Genomic DNA, 21,480 nt, shown 5'->3' on the forward strand with positions numbered 1-21,480 from the left:
TACGCGGCATAGGAGAGGGGACCCCCGCTTCCTGAGACTTCAGGAAGGAGAGTCTCGACCTCAGCATCGCGATAGTCATGTTCCCGCAATGGGAACATGAACCATCCACAAAAGCTGCTTCAGCGTGCAGAATGCCCAAACACGAGATGCAACGATTGTGCCCATCAGCAGGGACCAGGGAACGACCGCACCCATTAACGCACAGACGAAATGACATACTGTCAGGGTTCGTCTGTAAAGCTCTTTTAGAAGGGGAAGTCAACTCACTCGTGCTGAAGCACCCAGGGAGCGACGCGATGTGTCAGGTACACCACTCCCTGACACACCGAGGAACCGGCCCAAATCGCTACACACGTACACAGTTTTCGAGCTTATAGCTCTCTAAGCGATATCCCAATTCGTCGGTCACTACTGACGTACGTCGAACGTGACCGACTGAAAGGGAACACGAGTTATATGAGTTATCAATCACATGACATTTTGATTGGCCACTCACATGATTGACCAGGTATTATAGATAAATAATTTGTAATTCTAAACTTTTCTAAATGTTATTTCAAAGGCAAACAATGCTTTAGAATCACAAAACAGCTAAATGTACCACTAAATACAAACAAAGCTGATTACAGCCATTTGTCACTTTCATACTTTTTATGCTGCCTTTTTGTCTGAGATTGACAGTCCTCACAACATCATGTAGAGAAAGTTTCTATTAAAGACCGTAAATCACACAGTTATTTTACTGATGATTGAGGGCTGCAGGGTCTGATTTGTTGCAATCAAGAGTGTAATGCATTGAATCATGAGGTCGTGAGGGCAGCTGGTGGTTGTGGATTTAATGTCAGAGCGGGCGATAATCTTCTTCGGCAATCTCTGATTTTATGTACCTCTGTGTGCGTCAGACAGTAGTGCAGATGTAATTCTAACCCCTGCTGTTGTCCTTTAACTGCATGTTCGAATTGCACTCTGATGCAACAATCTCCTGGAGATGTTTATGTTTTCTCAAAAACGGCTCTGCATGATTGAAATGCAGAAGGGGTTAAAGCTGCTGTAAGAGACTTAAGCAATTTTGCAAACGCAACCACATGCCCACACTCCGCACAGACGTCAGCAAAACCAACTTCTTTTGCTGTTTACAGTCAAGTGCAGTGCTATTTTGGTATCACTGAGATATTTTAGTTTTTATTAATATTTTCCAATTTCATTTTTATCATCCCATACACAACTTCTTGCTCCCTAAAAAACGGAAAATGCATTTTTGTCTTGTATACCTTCACATGAACCAGACGCCCTGAACCTGCTACCCGCACTGCTGATCTCAGCACTTACAGCAGACATTACAAAACAAACAAGCAGCAAGAGAAAGTGAAAGCGGTTGTTCCTCTTTTGCACCAGGAGTAATCGAGAGAACATCTTGTACCACGGCCGAGCGGCAGGCAGGTGTTACGTGCTCAGAGCCATGCGGGATGGGGAGGAGGAGGGTTTGGCTTCACACCTGTGTGAACGACACAAAGCAGAGGAGGTTCATTTCAGGGCGAAAACAAACCGGCTTGAACCAGATATCCTATCGGCGAGCATCAGCTCATTTCTCACAGCACAGAGAATCTGTGTATGCTCCTCTCACAGGATAACATCTTTTTCAATGGTACTGGTATAATTTGCAACCTTTAAGCAATCACATGCAGGCATAAAACTCCTGATGTTCACTCTTTTGAGGTCAAGTTAGTCTGTTCTGTTATGGGAAGACCTTTTTGTACTGAGCGCCTATGAGTTGTTCACTGCCTGGCGATTGTCAAACCCTTACTTTCTCATCCAAAACAGCTTTACTTCTTCCTTAATCACTCATAAATAACCCTCTGATAAGCATCATAGTCGCAATCCAATTTCTTTCTGTACTATTTCTAAGTGAAAGAGAAATTGAGGGGGGGAAAATGTAGAAGTTGATGTAGAGGCCTTGACTGGATAAAGTCAAAGTCAAAGTCAAAGTCAAATTTATTTATATAGCGCTTTTACAATTGGTAATTGTTTCAAAGCAGCTTTACATATTAGAAGCACAGAAAAAAAGGGAAGTGGTTAAAACTGTACAAACAAGCGTGGTAATATGTAACATATACAAGATGGTGCTACATTAAGCCAATGTCGGCTGACTTCCAGGGGTGGAAAAAACCCCCTAGGAGAAAAACCCAGCGTGCTAGCACTGGGAAAAAAGTCCTAGGAGGGAAAAAACCCCTTGGAAGATATATATATGTAAATGTATATGGAGATCTAATTAAAAGGGTGTCACAAACCGGACATCCTGATTTTGCCAAGTTGGACTCAACATATTTTGTTGATCCTGGCCGAATATTTAATCCTAACTATATCCCAACCCCTAAACCTAACCTTACTCATAACTTATCCCTAAAATAAGAGGGAAATGATAGATGAATAACTGATGTTGAAGCACCTAACTCTGGTTGTAAGCCTAAACATGACATAAACTGTAAACTCAAATCTGATTGGCTGATTGAAATGTTGTTCCAGGAACAAAGATGTTGATCCAGGAACATGTTGCACTTGGTGAAAACAGGTTCTGCATTACAAACCATAGGGGAAAATATATGGCATTTAATATGAGGCAGGGTTATCATCATCAACTAAAACACAAAATAAAACCAATCCAGATTCAAAGTTTAAAGTCATACTTCACCTCATCATCATTTACCCAATCTCAAGTCACTTGAAACTTTTGTGGCATTCTTGTGGAACACAAAATAAAAAATGTTGCAAAATGTCCTGCTTTTCATTAAAGGGTTAGTTCACCCAAAAATGAAATTAGTGACATTTTACAGCCCAATTACTCACCCTCATGTCATCCTAAACCCATAAGACTTTCGTTTGTCTACAAAACACAAATTAAGATATTTTTGATGAAATCCAAGGGTTTCTGAACCATACTCATTGCACCTTTTGAGGTCCAGAAAGGTATTAAAGACATCATTAAAACAGTCCACATGAAAAACAGAAGAAAAAAAACCTTTATTTAACAATTTGAACTGTTGTCATACGCAGTTGACGTAGTGAACACAGTGCAGGCTTCTGTGTTTACATCCAAATGCCAGAAATTTCATTTTTGGGTGAGCTAAACCTTTAAAGCAAAAGTTCTTTGTGGCTCAGCTGCAATTCTTGGTATATTAAAACTGCATATTTAGTCTGGATTTTAACCCTGGAAGTGTTGGGAGTAACGCATTACAAGTAATTTGCATTACATAATCAGATTTCTTTCATAACAAGTATCACATTACTTTATGAATTTACACATTAATATTTGAGTTACTTTTTTAAAAAAGTAATGCAAGTTACCTTTAATTTGAATTAATTTGCTTAAACATTTTTTGAACTACTAAACTAAAATTCTCTTCTCAATAACGTAGGCACTTAGACATGCGCACTCATTTTGTGTTCAAAATTTCTCAGTCGATTTCTCCGTCTCTCCAATAGAATAGTCCTAAACTCCTCAGTCACTGTGGACCTGAATGCAGTTTTAACTTTACATCATGCATCATATCATAAGCTATCGCATACAGAAGATTGATCAGACGGCCTCAGAATAACTGGTTGTTTTTCTTGGCTTTGGGGAAGATTGGCTGGATCCCAGGATCTCCTGTGGCGGCATGATTTGGAACAACATCTGCCTTTCCTTCTTTCTCAGTGAGAGAAAGCAAGCGAGAAGCCACATGAGCGCATGTGGTCTTTAACCTTCTGCCACAAGAAAAACATCTCCACATGATTATCACTGCGACGGCCCCGCAGAGTCACACGTCCCTCTGATGTCTAGATAAATACGACTACTGGACGAGCTTTTATGTGACCTCACATAAAGTGTTAGCTTATTAAAAATGTTTTTATGTGGGTTTCTCTGCTAAAATATATGTTAAACTTAGCTACGAGACCTCATGGACCGCACAGACCATCATTTCCATGGCTGCATCACACATTGTCTGCTTCATCCAATGAGAATGCAGAAACAATGAGGGGCGTGTCTAGAACATCACACCACCACTGAGGTGAAAGAACAGGTATTTGGGGAGGAGCTCAAGGAGTGGTAAGGTCAATAAAATGTTCTGTACTTACGGTAACTCATAGTTTTCCCACCCATACTCTAATGAGTCAGTAAGTTATACTAATGATACTAGTCTTTCATGTGACCTTGTTCTCACTGCATCTGTTTATCGCTTATATCATAACAGAAATACACAAATGCAAAAATTAACCAAACAGGGAAAATGATGTTCAACTTAAGTACTTGACACCCATAAATTAGCCTACATCTGGTAAACAAAGATTAAATATTTTAAAAAATCATATATTTGTATAGACAGACAGACAGACAGACAGACAGACAGATAGATAGATAGATAGATAGATAGATAGATAGATAGATAGATAGATAGATAGACAGACAGACAGACAGACAGACAGACAGACAGACAGACAGACAGACAGACAGACAGACAGACAGACAGACAGACAGATAGATAGATAGATAGATAGATAGATAGATAGATAGATAGATAGATAGATAGATAGATAGATAGATAGTATCTTTGGATTAAAACATCTTCCAAATTATTACATTTTAATGTATATTTAATCATTAATCATGAAATTCAGTAACAATAGTTATACATAAAATTTGTTACATTATGTTACATTTTGATAAATTCAGTTTAAATTCATGCAACAGATGTATTATATATACACACACACAATAGTTTTATCAATAAATTAATAAATCATGTTATATTTATGTTACATATTTGTTACAATATGTTACATTTTTATATATAATTTTGTGATTTATTAATTTGATATATATATTACACACACACGGATAAAGTATCTTTGGATTAAAACAACTTCCAAATGATCAAATTTTAATGTAAATATAATCATTAATCATAAAATCCAGTTACTATATATATATATATATATATATATAAAATATATAAATGTGTGTATATATATATATATATATATATATATATATATACACACACAAACATATATAATAAATTAAATTAATATATCAAAAATGTAAATGTAATAATTGATTTTATTCTGTCTATCTATCTATCTATCTATCTATCTATCTATCTATCTATCTATCTATCTATCTATCTATGTCAAATATAAATGTTCATATGATACCTTTGGATAAAAGCATCTTCCGAATTACTGTTTATATTAGTGTAATCATTATTTTATTCAGTTTTAAATACAATAACAAACATTTTAATCAGCATCCACAGGATAAATCATTAGCACACACTTCTATAACCTTTACAACAGGCAGATTAAAAAGCAGTCAGAGTTTTGACTTCCTCCATCTCAGGGCAGTACGTACTATAATTACCTCTTACAATAGTAACTGTGAAACCTCTGAAGACTGTCTTCCCTAAATTAATCACACTGACGACAATAAAAAAAAAAAACCCTCCCACTGCCAAAGAACCCTTCAGTGTTGAAGCCAGCACCCAGCTACCGGTCTGAACTAGATCTCTCCAGCCTCGGCAGCATCACAGTAGTTCCTCATCTGCTTTTGTTCAGCATGAGCCAGTCAAAGCTAGTCAAACCTCCCCCACCGATGCATTACAAACTCACACACAACAACATCACACTATAAAGCAGGGTCAAGCAGAGTAAACCATAGAAGTGAGCTTAAAATGACAGGTAAATCTGTGTGAAATGAATTTATACTCGGAAGATATTTTAAAATGGTTATTCTGTTTAATACACAACATCACAACCGTCTAGCAAAAAACACAAACAAGTCCAGATGGTCCAGGCATACGAGGGTCCTTATGACTAAGACACTGCACCGTGACGGGCACAAGTAGGCTAATGAATGGAATGTCACGTGACCAGCTCCGTCCAATAGGCACAGACTTGCTTCATGGGATACACAAACTCTGTTCTATTTAACTCATAGCCAGTGATCTGTACTAACAGAACCATGCTTGAGATAGACGTCACTTTCTGAAACCCTCTTCCTTGTGTTGGCGTGCATGCAAGAGATCAGCTTACATGGAAATTGTTCAAAAGCTGCATTGCCAGCTACCGCTCACACCTCATATGAGTTATGATTAGCGAGCATGTGAACAGTCCTGTTGTTTCTTAATACGACACCTATCTAATGTCAGTGGTTGCCAAGAGGTAATCTTTGTTGTCACAGAAGACTTTTATGGTTCCAAGTGCTCTAAATCAAAGAAGCAAGTTCAGTCAAAACATGAAAGCATGCAGTGTGCACTTAAAAAAGAACTGCCGCATTCCATGTTATTAATGATGAAATGATGGGTTAGTTTTTGTTTTTTACAAGTATTACTATTACAAGTAAACTTGGCTCCATTTAGTGCATTTGTTCTTCCTGGATCAAAAAACAAAACAAAAAACAAGTATATACTCATCATGCAAGATAAAGTTTACACTTGACCCTATGCCTATTTCTTTAACGTTGATCAGACCTCACAGGATTAATCTGTTTTACATCTGTCCAGGACTGAGCCTATTAGGGTGTGGTTTTATGACCTTGGGACCTTTCAAGCTTGAACCCACAACAGCCTCATGAGACCAGAGACACATTTTGCGCTCATCAGAGGAAGTGGTTTGGGAGCCACCCATCCAACTTCCTTAAACATGCTGTAAAGATATTGCCACCGATCATGCTTTTACAGCAAGAGAATACTAATATTCTATAATATTAAATTAACTACACAAAACCATTTTTGTGTGTGTGTGTGAAAAGTCTAAAAAGAGTTACTTGTATTTCCTGTTGCTGTTCAAACTGGATATAGAAAGGATCCATGTCAGTTTTGTAATGGTGTAGGGCGTCCTCTATTGGTGGTTGACTGCAATTACTAAACTGAGGATAAGCGTTAAACCAATTGCTGTTAAATATCATCAATAATTATTATGTTTATGAATAGCAACAGAAGGTAAAAATTAAATAAAAGACACTGTTACGTCACCAGAGTTTTTTAAATATTTCAACAATTCCTATATTTATTGAAGTTTATACATTATTATCATAAATGTATATTGCATTTACATTTATTTAATGTTTATATTACATATAATAATAATGTTAACAGCAACAATAAGGCCTATATGTAATATTTAATTATTTATACTTATGTATAATTACTTTATTTCATTTTAATCAATATTGCTTATATATCAATTTATGTTTGGCAACAATGCTTCATTTTCTAAACTATTACTAGTATTACCCTGTATTATATTACATCATGCCATATACATAAATAAAGGCTTATAATATTGTGAATCATGAAGTACTCATAAATAAACTTAAATAATTTTTTTTCAACAATCTTTAAACTGGTTCAAATCATACCTGGTTTGTAGACAGCAATGTGTAAAATTCAATCAAAAATGCAAACGGTGTACCACAAGGATCAATATTGGGTCCTTTGCTTTTCTGTTTATATATAAATATAAATGATTTATCTGAAAGTTGCAAGGAGGTTGGTTGTCAAATGTATGCAGATGACACAATTATTTATGTAACAGCAGAAACTTCTCATTTGGCTGCAGAAATGGTCAGTGTTTCCCAGTGGCTGCAGGATAACTGTTTAACTTTAAATTACAACAAAACAGTATCAATGTGTTTTTCATTAAAGAACAAAAGCGCTGGATGTACAGTATTTAAAATCAAAACATACCAAAAGGAAATCAAGGAAGTGAGTGAATTTATATATTTAGGTGTCATTGAATGCTTAACTTAAAGGGTTAGTTCACCCAAAAATGAAAATAATGTAATTTATTACTCACCCTCATGTCGTTCTACACCTGTAAGACCTTCTTTCATCTTCAGAACACAAATTAAGATATTTTTGATGAAATCCGATGTGAGGCCTCTATTGCCAGCAGTATCACCGAACCTTTCAAGATCCAGAAAGGTACAAAACATATTTAAAACAGTTCATGCGAGTATAGTGGATCTACCTTAATAACGAGAATATTCCCCCCCCCCAAAAAAAATGACTTTTCAACAATTTCAACAACAGTGTTCTGAAATCGGCCATCACTAAATAAGTCATTATCTTGTTTTTTGGCGCACCAAAAATATTCTTGTCGCTTTATAATATTAATATTGAACCACTTTAAGTACAGTAACTAATTCCATTTACACCTCTGACTGCTTCGAAGCTTTACAAATCTTTTGTTTCGAATTAGTGCTGAAATCATGTGACTTTGGCGCTCTGAACAATGATTTGACACAAAAGATTCGTAAAGCTTCAAAGCAGTGTTTTGAAATCAGCCGTCCTTATTTTGGGTTTTTTTTTGGCGCACAAAAAGTGTTCTCCTCGCTTTATAATATTAAGGTAGAACCACTACTCACATGAACTGTTTAATATCTTAATTTGTGTTCCGAAGATAAACGAAGACCGGTTTTGGGTGAACTTTAAGTTTGATGCCCATATTAAGAAAATGTCAAAGACTATTAAGACAAATATGAACTGTTTTCATATGATGAGACCATATATATCTCTTAAAGAAACTCAAATGTTTATGCATACTATGATATTATCACATATTACCTATTGTGCGATAATTTGGGGTCAAGCTTCTCAATCAGCTGTTAATCCTAATGTCATTATACAAACAAACTTGATCAGAAACCAATGAAATGCCAATCAGAACTCACAGTTTTCTCTAAAAAGCTGAAACAATGGCTAAAATCTTTCCAGCGATGTGAACATTGAGTAAGTTACTTTATGCTTATTCAGGTTTGCATTTTCTTTCTGTATGTAGGATGTGCCGCCGCCATCACTAAGACCGCCCATTCCAGACCGAGACAGGCTCAAACGCAAATCTGTTCCCAAACAACCAATCACAAGTATCGTCATTCTGACGCTCAGACTGCGGCAGCCAATGGGAAACGTTTCCTTGACAATCAACTAGCAACGCGCTGTGCTTGGCGTCTCTGTGTTCGGGATTAGCAGGACTGTTGAAGCCGAACTCTAATCTTGTTGTACGGATTTGGGTTTCAATATCAGCGAATTTATTGCCAAACTGCAAAAATGAGTCTGTCTCTGAGGTAATTATGAGGTGTTTAGTCGTTTGCTGTGTATTTAGAGACCAGCTGCTGGTGTGTTGAGCATTGCTAGCCAGTGCATGTGAATTGACACAGTTTTGATTATTGATAATAATAATAATAGTGATTATAATAATAAAATGATTATACATATCATAAATGGAGAACGTTTTATAAAAAAAAAAGTCATATTGCTTTACAAACAAGAGAACCAGCACGCATGTCCTTCATTTTATTGCTATATGAATCCCATATACGTTATATTCATAATCCTGATTACCCACCTGGCATAATCATATACATGTTCTATGAGACTTCAAAATGCTGTCTAGGGAGGCAGGTTGCAAGTGTGTATGTGACTGAATGGTATCTAAACTAATGGAAGATCAGAATGAATCAGATTATTGATTTCCACACTTGTGCCCTTAGGACTGACCTAACTGCTGATAAGAGCAAAAGGAAGAAAAGGAGGGAACTTACAGAGGAGCAGAAGGATGAGATCAAGGAGGCATTCGAGCTCTTTGACACAGACAAGGATAAAGAAATAGATTATCATGAATTAAAGGTAAATATCTTATTTCCAAAACCGCTATTCATTATATTTGGAAATGTTCATCTAATTAAAAATTCAATTCTTAATTTTGAGAAATATGAACAGATTACCCTTGGCAAATGAAAGTGTCATATCAATGCAGAACAAAGAATGTTATATGAATATATAAGTAATTCATATCAATATTTTGATTAACACATACTTTAGTTCTTCATTTTTTTTATGAAAAGTTTCTGATACCTTCACTAGATCCCACTTTTGTTCATTTTTTTTTTTTTTTAGTAAATTTACAATTATTTATATATGACTATATGACCAATTAAAGAGGATGATACAATTTGAATGACAGTTTGAAACATATATATATATATATATATATATATATATATATATATATATATATATATATATATATATATATATATATAATGTGCACAATGCACATAGTTCTTTGTTCAAGGATTAGTTCACTTCAGAATTAAAATTTCCTGATAATTTACTCACCCCCATGTCATCCAAGATGTTTATGTCTTTCTTTCTTCAGTTGAAAAAATATATTTTTTTTTGTAAGGCCCGTGTGACTTAGTCTTTGCATGTTCACTTTGTAAACACTTGCTCATAACTTCCCTCTACGTCACACGTGACCTTTCCAACGTGATTATGTAAAGCGTGGCACAACATAGAGCAGTGCAAGATGAGTATTTGTGGTTAATATATGTGGTTTATATATATATATATATAAATTATTATTATTATTTTTTATTTTTTTTTATTTTTAGAAAATGACCGATCGTTTTGCTAGATAAGACCCTCATTCCTCGACTTATCCTACTGCTCATAAAACATTCACTACTAGGCTTAAGAGATCTGAAGCTGACTAGCTGAAGACGTTACTGTAGCTTTACCCATTAATAGACACTGTACTTCCTTGAAAATGAATTCCAGCACAGCGCTACAACAGCCATAATGAAATGACCCTTCACAATAGATAATGCTTTACAATTAACTCTGTTAGAGAGATACATTTGGCAATTTGTCTGTTCAATAAAATACCTTACTCACCTGTTGAGTAATACAAATGCCATCTCTTTTACAACATTTCAAATCCTTCGCTTCTCACTATCTCTGAAAAGCCAAGCAATGTTGATTCTTGTTTTTTTACAAGCTCTGTCGCATTCTCTTTATGCCAGCAGACTCTCTTCTGTTTTTTTTTTTTTTTTTTTTTTTAAATGGGTGATTCCCAGACGTTGGAGATTTAGCTGCTCCATGTCAACCTTTCTCACTTGTTGTGACATCTAACCATGCCACTCCCATATGCGTCAAAGTAGCCGGAGCAACTTTTCTCTATTTATGGATATGACGAGACACACGGTTGAGTAACGTGTATATACACAATTTTGCATGAAAAGCATCCCACCTGGTCTGAAATATAAACCCTTATAACAGGCTTACCATAGTGAATTAGGGTAGGACAAAAACATGTTTTGTAAGAAGGATTGTATAGATTTATGTAGATTATTGTTCATTTTGAAAAAAAAAAAAGAAAAAAAACTTACATAGTGCACCTTTTAAAAATCAACAAGAGTAGCTCAAAACTGCTGATATTTAAAATTTTTGTTCCAGGTGGCGATGAGAGCTCTGGGTTTTGAGGTGAAGAAAGTAGACGTGTTGAAGATCTTAAAAGACTACGACAGAGAAGGAACTGGGAAAATAGCATTTGAAGATTTCAAAGAAGTGGGTAAGTTAAGTTCACTACTCGTCAATAGGCCTAGACCACGAAATGCTTCGCAGGAATGCTACTGCTGAAATCTGGAGCACATAAATGTATGTAACGTAATAAATATTCTGCTTGCTTTGTGTGAATACTTCATTAGCATTTATACTCCAGACAAAGTAATATCATTCTCTTAAAGTGACAGACATGATATTGGAGCGAGACCCAAAAGAGGAAATAATGAAGGCGTTTAAACTGTTCGATGATGATGAAACGGGAAAGATAAGCCTGAGAAACCTTCGGCGAGTTGCTCGTGAACTGGGCGAAGACATGAGCGACGAAGACCTGCGAGCCATGATTGATGAATTTGACACTGATGGGGACGGAGAGAGTAAGTTGCTGGATTTTTATCTAGGGAGAGGAACAAAGTGCTATTTTTATTGCCTCTGATGAATGGAAGTAATTACTGTGCTTTTCCCAGTTGGCCCAAAGTGCTTTTCTCAATTAAGACCCAGCAAATTAATGTATTGCAGCCAACAAAAATGGGAACAGTGGAAATGAAGGCTGAGTTGAAAGCTGTTTGTGTGTCCTTTGGCATTGTGAAGAGCTATGATATGTAATTTAATCAGCAAAATATTAATTGTCTATGCTGTGAACAAGTAGGTTAAAAGCAAAGTGAATTTAAGTGATCACATTTGTTCTTGTACTGTCTTTCAGTTAATCAAGAGGAGTTCATCTCCATCATGACCGGAGACTCGTGAGCAGCTGTGACTCAAGTAGACTGTTTGCTGAAGATTTGGCTGCATATAAGATCCAATCGATCAGACAAACCGATCTAATGAACAGTAAACCTCATTTCAAATGTATGGAACGGTAGGTCCGGTTGGTGCTAAAGTTTTGGACAGAAGCTTGAACTGAACTGGCCGTGAAGGACGAACAACATTTCAGGTCATGAATAGGTTGTTTAGATTTTTTTTAGGGATACTTTGTTGTTTTATCATTGCAAATGTGTTATGTCTTTATCATTACTAGTTTGCATTGTAGTTGTTCATTTTGCATTTGAAATAACATTCCAAAGTACTATTTATTGTAAATGAACAGTAAAAACATAATTTTCGCTTGTCTCTTTGACTAAACGGCAGTCATCTTCAATTGGAGAGTCACAGGTCTGTTCTGATAGGGTAAAAACACACTGTTTTTGTGTGTGTCCCTTTAAATGCAAATGATCTGCTGCTCCGGGCCAGTTTTCCAGAAGGGGGCAGAGCTTTAACAGCTCAACAACAACAAAGCTGGAGAGTCTCACAATGAGGATTGTCAGTAACGGTGTTCAGCCTTACATTGTTCAAACCGGAGTCGACACTGATGGAGAGACTCAGGAAGAAGTTACAACTTTTAGAATGAAACTGGACGTTTCTGAATGGTTAGTGGATAAATTTATGTAGTTGCTGTGGAGTTGATTCAACTCAACGACTAGCATGTGCCATCATGTTCATCTTTTGTGCAAATCCAGTGTTGAATTGATCCTCGTTTGTGAAGCAGTCCGGCATAAAATGACGGCATGACAACAACACTCTACAACAACTCTTCCTCTTCTCTAAAGCAGCCCAACATGGCCTCGCCCCCTTTGTTGTGTGTTCTCGGGGGCAGGGTTTATGTAAATTTAGAGTTTGGTGTAGTACAAACTACAAGCCATTTGTTGTAGTCCTTTAAAAACTGATTTCTGTAAAAGAAAATATCTCCCTTTGCATTGAACGTTGAGTGTTGTCATTAAATTGCAGATGTTATTTATGCTCAAACAGGATCATTACATGCTGACTAAAGTTAAAAAAGACAGCAGGTTTATTAGGCTGCTGTCACTTTAAGACCAAATGCACTGTTCCAATATACTGTTACACATGCGTTTCTCTCAACTGTTTGCGTTCACTTACGACGAGGATACTTGCAAACACGGCATTTTGACACGTATGTGTATTTAACCGTTCAAGCCCAATTATGCGGCAAAAGAAACTCGCACATATAGCGAAATTAGTTCTCTTTCGCTGCTTACTGCGCTTCAACGGCTTTAAATCTCTTGTTTTTAAACCGCAATGCTTGAAAACACGTAAACGATAAAACGATAAGCTTTGACCATGCAGAACAGCAATGTCACATGAGTGTAACCACAGTAGATACAGTCCAGATAGTCCAAAATCTCTACCGGTTGACAAATTTCTTCTGTTAATCGTGTCTACTGGAATATTTTTTTGTAGTCATGTCTTTACGTCATTGTTTTTAAACTGATTCCAGGCAATGCAGCTCAATTTTTCTGAAACAGCATGGGATTGCAATTCTTTTCCAGCTTTTTAAGGTCACTTATTGCAAGATTATATTAAATATATGATAAATAATAGGAATGTTAATAATATAATGTAATAATTATATTATTATTAACTCCACATAAAAGCCATATTTTATAATGCTCATGCTGAGCCTTTTTTTATAATTAAAATTCTGATTATGAATGTACTTAATCCAAAATGTAATAATTGTGATGTATCATTGAAGAATCTTTTTGTGAGCAACTTTTTATTTTTTTGCCTTTTCTTCCCTGTTGTTTAGTGGCATGTTATTTTGTTGATTATAAGATTAAAAGGGGATTTCTCAGTCTTGGCCAATAGAGGGAGACATTATTCATAGAAAAGCTGTTTTGCTGTTTTAATCATTGGGTTTTCAAAAAGACTGCAGTAGTTGTTATAGTCCAAGGAAAAGAGAGATTTTTTGTTAAAAATACCATAACTTTTAATAAAATTCCTTCAGAATCCAGGCACAGTCAAGGAAACTAAACATTACAACACAAAATCGAATCTCAAATTGGATACTAGTTCACATCTGTGGCAGAATTTGTGTGTGAAGGAAACTTTGCAAACAACTTTTAAAAGATCTGCTCAGTCAGTTTGGAAAAGTTTGATGTCTACAAAAGTTTCGTTCCTTGGCCTGATCCTAGGCCAGATGTCTGCCTATGTGGGATCGATTCAGCTGTCAAAACGATGTGACGGTGAGATGACAGGAAGGCTTTAAATGGCTGAATGTGTTGAGCATCACCTCTTATAACACTATCCAAAATTAAACATGTGACCGCAGCTCTGCAGAGGCTGACACCGATGACTCCATGCGTATCTGGGCCGCTGTGAGGATAATTTGGTCAGTGTGTCTCTGTCTGGAAGCAGAGGTGGCGCTGCATGAGGTAAGGACAATCCTACACAGAACATCAGCACAGAAACTGTTGTCATGGATACGGGCCAGCAGACCAAAGATGGAAATAAAGCCACGTGTTTTTTTGTTTTTTTTACCTGCTACATCTAAACATCTTAGGCCAAAAACTTGAGCAAGGTTTGATGAATTTCTGTTGAAATGGAACGAATAAGCATGGTTATTTAGCCCAACACACATGACAGTACTATTTATATTAAAGAATAAACTTTTTTTTTTTCTTTTTTTTTTTTTTACATTTACAATAATTTTTAATGAGATTCAAATTAAGTGCCTAATTATTTTAGTTAAGAGACAATGGAGACATTTTCGAAATTAAAGGAATAGTTCACCCAAAAATCAGTATTTTCAAGTCATTCCGAAACTTTTATTGAAATATGAGCATTATGATTCTTTAGATATTTAAGATGTAAGTTTTGTATTTGTGCGTATTCAAACTTTCAACCATCTTCACAATCATTTACGAGAAGCAAGAACTAATACAGTTTGAAGTCGGTGACTTCAAATGACTTCAAAAAAACAGTTTTTTTAGAATTATATGTAATTATAATAAATAATTAGTATTTATATATATATATATATATATATATATATATATATATATATATATATATATATATACACTGTATATGTACTATATATATGGCCTACTCATGTGTGTATGTGTATGTATGTGTGTTTTTATTTTTTTTTTCCTGTATTCACATTATTTAGAAAATTGGGTCTGGTTCCTGAAATCATATGTAGGAAAAACACTGAGACAATTCTTTGAGATATTTTAAGACAAGCGTTTATAAATAGAACAGAAAACAATAACAATTTCATCTAGAGCTGAAATCTGATGTCGAAATGTTGTCAAATGTCGTAATACGATACACTGAAAATCACTGGCGTGCTTTAGATGAGTGGAAACCGAGGTTAAAGGTCATCCTGTCATTAACGTCAGGCCGTAGTGGCAGTAATGGCTTCCTTCCCAGTTGTCAAAAGAGTCTCCAGGGACAGCATCCTCCGTCAGATGAATGTTTCGCTTTAGAAACCAACCAAAAACCTTGAATGGACCTCAGACGGACATCAAAGCTCTCCTGTGACGAAACTACCAGGTGAATGTAGATTAGGTGCCGTGATCACGAGACTTCATCTGAATCACAGCACAATGCGCTCAGATGGTTGAGATCAGATGGATTAGTTTGCTTTGCTAATTATACAGAGCAGCCATTCAATAAAGAAGTCAATAGTACCGCCTGGGCATTCGCCCTCTAATTTTGGCTTTGAGGGTCTCGTAACGACTGTAATTTGGAGCATATTTAACTTTGGTGTATCTTAAGTCAAAGCCACACGATCATGGCCTACTCGTACAAATTTCAAAACCTTCTAAAACATTTCCCTCACACACGGTAATTTAAACTTGGAGGGAACCATTTGTTAAAAAGACTGGCGTATCCATCCATTTTAAGTTTATTTTTAGAGTGTATACGATCCAATTACTATCGTTCGAACACAAGCTCATCCGTTTTAGAAACACATATGAACTCTTCCGAGCCACAAATTTCTCCAGTGAATAAAAATGCATTTTTGAGGGCGACATGTTGGCCTGGTGATGTCCGTCTCCCTCATTACGCGTCGTCCAAGAACAATTTTATGTATTCTGCTGAGCAAGTAAATCTGGACCTCTCAGGGAAAGGTTTTCCATGACCTCCAGCATGGGTTTTCTTTTGCTCGGATTGGTTCGTAGAGGGTCAGCTGACTGCTGAAAGCAGCTCATCATTTCTAACTGACTATAGGTCAGGATAAAGTGATGTCTTCTGTCCCTGAGCTCTATGGGAAGAGATGCCGGGATCTGTCACCTCAGCCGTTCCCACGAACTCGGACTTGCCCACGGGGGCTTTGAGAGCTGACTTCATTGGGAATTTGTGAGACTGTCACAGCTACGTCTTCATTTTTGTTGGTTGGTTTGGTTGTTGAGGGAATACAGTCTTATGTTGGTTGGCAAGAGTTGAAACCCAAGGCGCGCTGCTCATTAGCGCCTACGGTAGGCTACTGAAAAGGCGATGAGATAATAAACAATCAGGTTTATCATATTAAATAATGACCATAGACTCTATTTCAGGAGAGTATAAGCTGATGATTTGAATCAGAGACCCAAAATGGGTATAAAGCCTTTCGTTAATTCTAAACCTCCCTCCTTGACGCATATGTTTTTATTTGAACTTAACTGAAATGTTTAAAATAGCAAAATCTCATGTTTGAATATTTAAGATATGTGCAGGCTACTATTTTAAGTCGTCTAATGTTAGCCTACCAAAGATATCCTATTTTTGTCCTGTATTTTGGGCATTTGATTTAATGTAATCTACTAGGGGTTAATCAGAGGACTAGGTTCCTTTTTTAATTTTTTTTTTAATTTTTTTTTTACAAAAGTACAAAACTGTTCAAACGTTTGGGGTCAGTACGTTTTTTTTTTTTTGTTTGTTTTTAAATGTTTGCGAAATAATTATCTTATGCTCACAATATTTATTTAAAATACAGTAAATATTGTTAATAACTGTTATTGTAAATAACTGTTTTGAATATAATGTAAAATGTAATTTATTCCTGTGATCAAAGCTGAATTTTCAGCATCATTACTCCAGTCTTCAGTGTCACATGATCCTTCAGAAATCATTCTAATGTGCTGATTTTGATTCATTCTTTGAATAGAAAGTTACAAAGTTTTAAGAATTTATTTGTAACATTGAATGTCTTTACTGTCACTTCTGGTCAATTTAAAGGCACAGTATGTAATTTTCGCCAAAAGAGGTCGCCTATTCAAAACAAAGCCTTATGACACTGTGAATGAGTGTGGAATCATGGGAGTTGTCATCTTCACCTCCACAGCCGATGGAAAACAATCTGACGGACTTGGGCAGAAATCATGTTCACGGTGAGCTAATGTAATAACGTTTTATTAACGTTACTGTGGTATGAATCAGGGTGGGCCGAGAGCTGCGGGAGTCCAGCGGAGCTTTTATTATGCTTTTGCTGCAGTCGGCCTCTTTCGCTCTTTTCGTTGCGTATGTGGGGTGACGCAGCACTGTTTTACATAATACTTAATACATTTGAGTGTGTTGAAAGTTATGTTATAATGCGTTTACTTCTACGACATTAAAACTGGAAATTGAGGGTAGCGAGGGTATGACGTCATTGACAGGCGACAAAATGACACTTCAAATGGCTGATTTCTCGATTTAAACATTGTTGCAAACATTTGGGATAATGTATGTACACAAATCAACAAAATATTTAACATTTTTCTAGTGGTTTTTGGATATTTTAATCTAAAAATCTTACATATTGTGTCTTTAATGCATCCTTGCTAAATAAAGTATTAATTTCTTTCTCTTTTTTTTTTTATTATTCATTTTTTAAAATCTTACTGACCCCAAACTTTCAAAAGGTAGTGTACATGAGAGAGTGCATTTCCATATAATCCTAGATTTACTGCCTTCGTGTCACTTTGTGTTTTGTCAGTGTTTTATGGGGAAAATTTTGATGAGGAAAAATGTTTGTCTATATTCCTGCTCTGTCAAATCATTACTTCATTTGTAGTTGAGTCAACGAGCACGCTGATTGGAAATATTTAACCTTTTTTTTCCCCCCCAAATTGTTGTCCATGTCACAGTTACAAAACAGATGATGCTTCAGATTTCAGTGAATAACATATTCCATATACATGGTTTGTTGCTTTGTACATAGAGGGTCAAGCCTAAAATAAGGAAGGATTTGGAGGCCCTGACTTGTTGCATTTGTTAAGGTTAAGTGTGAATAGCACACATAATGTTTATTCTTGTAATTGCAGCTTCATTTGTTGTATTTGCAAGTTTATTTATAGTATGATATACAGAAAACAATGTAGCTACACAACCAGTATTTAGCATGAAAACTGTAATAAATGCATTTATCGATTGGTAGTTTTTTTTATTTTTTTTTTAACTGGTGTCAGACTACTTTTAAATACGCTATTAAAAAATGCAACAACCTTTTTACTTTCTGTAATCATTGTTTTAGCTACACTGTAAAAAAAGATTTTTTTGAAGTTGGAAAATAAAACAAAAATTATAAACGTTTTTTTGCTAAACTTTCAAAAGGTACTTTACAAGAGAAATTTCAATATATGTGCTTAAGGGTGCGTTCACACTTGTCATGTTTGGTTCGATTAAAACGAACCCTGGTACGATTGCTCGGTTAGTGCGGTTCATTTGAACATGTGTGAACGCTGCCATCCGAACCCTGGTGCGGACCAAACGTGGACCGAGACCGCTGAAAAGATGGGTCTCGGTCCGCTTCCAAACGAACTCTGGTGCGGTTCGAATGATATATGAACGCAACACGGACCAAAGACATATAAACGAATCAAAAACAGGAAGACGAGACCCTAAAATGGAAAGAATCCTCACGCATGTCGGTTTGCCCATGTCAAGCAGACGCGCGTCTCCACGCAGCAGATCATTTTTGTATATGACGGCTGGATTCCCGCTGCTGTTTTGACTACTTTGCACATTTTATAAGCCTTTCACGAGTTTCCAGCTGGCCAAAATAACATTACATGCAGGCTACGCACCGCTACACACACACACACACACACACACACACACACACAACGAGCGCATTTACCTCAGAAAACAGCATTGTTTTGGATGTTCGGTAAGTTCCGTCTCAAAATAGGCAATACGTCATAAAATCCGACCAATCAGGTTGTGAATGTATCCCTATGCCTTTAGGTTCAGTATCTTTTGGTTCGGTGATAAAATTGCCAATCTGAACGCTAATAGGCCCAGGACTAAATGTTTTTTTTTTCTTCTTTGGTCCGGACCAAATGAGCCAAACGAACCGAACTAAAAGTGTGAACGCACCCTAAAAGCGCATCTCCATCTAATCCAGACTGACTGCCCACTTGTCAATTTGGTATGAATATTTTATGGGAAAATCTATATTCCCACTCAGACAAATCATTACTTCATTTGTAGAGTCAACAAGCATGCTGATTGGAAATACTTGTCTGTAATTGTGAAATTTAGCAATTTCTGAGAGAAAATAGTTTCTGCACCAAATTTATTTCAGTGTTGATCATTTATCTTTTAGCTGATTAATACTTTGACACAGTCCTCAAGTACTTTTTACACCCTTAATAATACTACTATTAATGTGGATTTGTTTTGCTTTGCAGTGCTTGTTTGGACTTGGTGGCCTGCTGTCTTCTATAATAGGGACATCGCATGTGTGTTTCAACTCCAGTGAAGCAGAGAGCCGCCCACTTATACTTAATCTCTCTCTCTCTCTCTCTCTCTCTCTCTCTCTCTCTCTCTCTCTTCCCTGCCCGGCCTCGTACCCATCCACTAATGTGTCTGGCCTTTTCTAAACCTGCTCAAGGTCAGATCCGATGTTGATTGTAAAACGCTGCATCTGATGATTACAGGGGGATTAAACGCAGGAGAAAATAGGCAGATGACGAGCATTGCGATTGAGACGGGGGTAAAGCGGAGCGGGTGGGCAGCGCACAAGTTATATGCCTTTGGAGCTGGCACATGCTCAGCTGTTGGAGACTGAACCGGTTTTGCAGCCAACGTGTGAGTCATTCAGTAGAGATGCACCAGAAATAAACAGCCTCCCTGTTCTTCCTGGTTACAGGCCGGTCCCGCTCCCTCATGTGGTTTCTCTTCGGGGTGCTGGTGGTCTGAAGGGGGAAGCCTTGATTCGAAAAACAGGAGCACGGCTACATTTTGGGGTTTGAAAGATGTCATATTTAGGCAGGGCAGCTGACCCATTTTAATATCATGCGTTTGGACTGGTGAATTGAAAGTGTTTGCAGCCGTTTTGAGGCCAAGAAATGTGTATTAAAGCCAAAAATAGTGCACACCAGAGTACCCTAAAAGTCAACACGAAACTAAAAATTGACCTTGTTTACTTTCTTAATACAAATTCCTGGTTTTATTGTAAATGATTATGCATGATGTTCCAAAGAAAAAAGTTTGTCCTCAAAATCTTTCACTTGTTCCACCTCTAAAAACAACTATTCTTGTTGGCTGACTCCATTTTGGTACGCCCACTTTTCACAGTCCAATTAATTCTCAATCCTAGCCTACACTGTAAATAAAAATCTGTGAAAATTGTGGTTAAAAAAGGCAGATGTGATTGCCCGAAATGTATTATACTGTAAAATATATGGAAGCAATGTTTTAAGTTTTACAGATTGACCTTAAATTACAGTAATATACTGTATATTTAATTAACTGAAATAATATACCAAATTACCGAAATCTATAATATACTGACAACCACCTTAAAAGCACAGGTGGTAAAGAGAAAACCACATGATGAATCAAAGTTCATCAAAAGTAGCTTTTCCACAAGCTGAAGTAAATAATAAAATAAAGACAGACATGTCATACATAACCATCAAAACACATTAAATCAAAGTTTACTGCATTTTTTTAGTGACAACATTAGATGTAAATTAGATGTAATGTGCATAACTAAAAAGAAAAAACATTAAAAAAAACACCAAAAAAAAACATCAAATGTGAGCTGTCGCATAGAGAATTCTGGGAAAGTCAATTTACGGGTTTTCACTGTAAAATATAGCTGCTAGCAGCAATAATGGGGCCAAGCCCCTCCTAGGGTTCAAGAAGTAGCTAAAAATACTTTGGTTTGTAAAGTTTTGAAATGTTCTGTAGTTTTCATGAAGGATGGTATGTTGTAGACCTTTCAGATTTTTGAATGTCATGAAGGTCATTATGGATGCCCATCCTAAGACACTGATTTCTGTAAATTCTAAAAAAAAAAAAAAAAAAAAAATGTTTTAACAGAACAAAGGTATAATGGTTCAGGTAA

At 36.3% G+C, this 21,480-nt stretch overlaps 1 protein-coding gene across 2 annotated transcripts in view; it reads left to right on the forward strand.

Annotated features, from left to right (window-relative positions):
- Positions 1-8,876: 8,876 nt before the first annotated feature.
- Positions 8,877-21,480, forward strand: part of cetn3 (centrin 3) — a 70,144-nt gene continuing 57,540 nt past the window's right edge. Inside the window, exons 1-5 of one of the 2 annotated variants that reach the window (XR_010896174.1) lie at positions 8,877-9,100; positions 9,527-9,662; positions 11,274-11,388; positions 11,564-11,755; positions 12,082-12,784. Coding sequence is in view for 1 of the 2 variants with exons in the window: in XM_067397529.1 (XP_067253630.1) it covers positions 9,084-9,100; positions 9,527-9,662; positions 11,274-11,388; positions 11,564-11,755; positions 12,082-12,125 (504 nt within the window). In the remaining variant the exon portion in view is untranslated. Of the gene's footprint in view, positions 9,101-9,526; positions 9,663-11,273; positions 11,389-11,563; positions 11,756-12,081; positions 13,918-21,480 lie in introns of those variants that run through there. The other variant, XM_067397529.1, reaches the window with a different exon arrangement.

The sequence above is a fragment of the Chanodichthys erythropterus genome, chromosome 10 (assembly GCF_024489055.1).
Source record: "Chanodichthys erythropterus isolate Z2021 chromosome 10, ASM2448905v1, whole genome shotgun sequence".
Taxonomy (NCBI): domain Eukaryota; kingdom Metazoa; phylum Chordata; class Actinopteri; order Cypriniformes; family Xenocyprididae; genus Chanodichthys; species Chanodichthys erythropterus.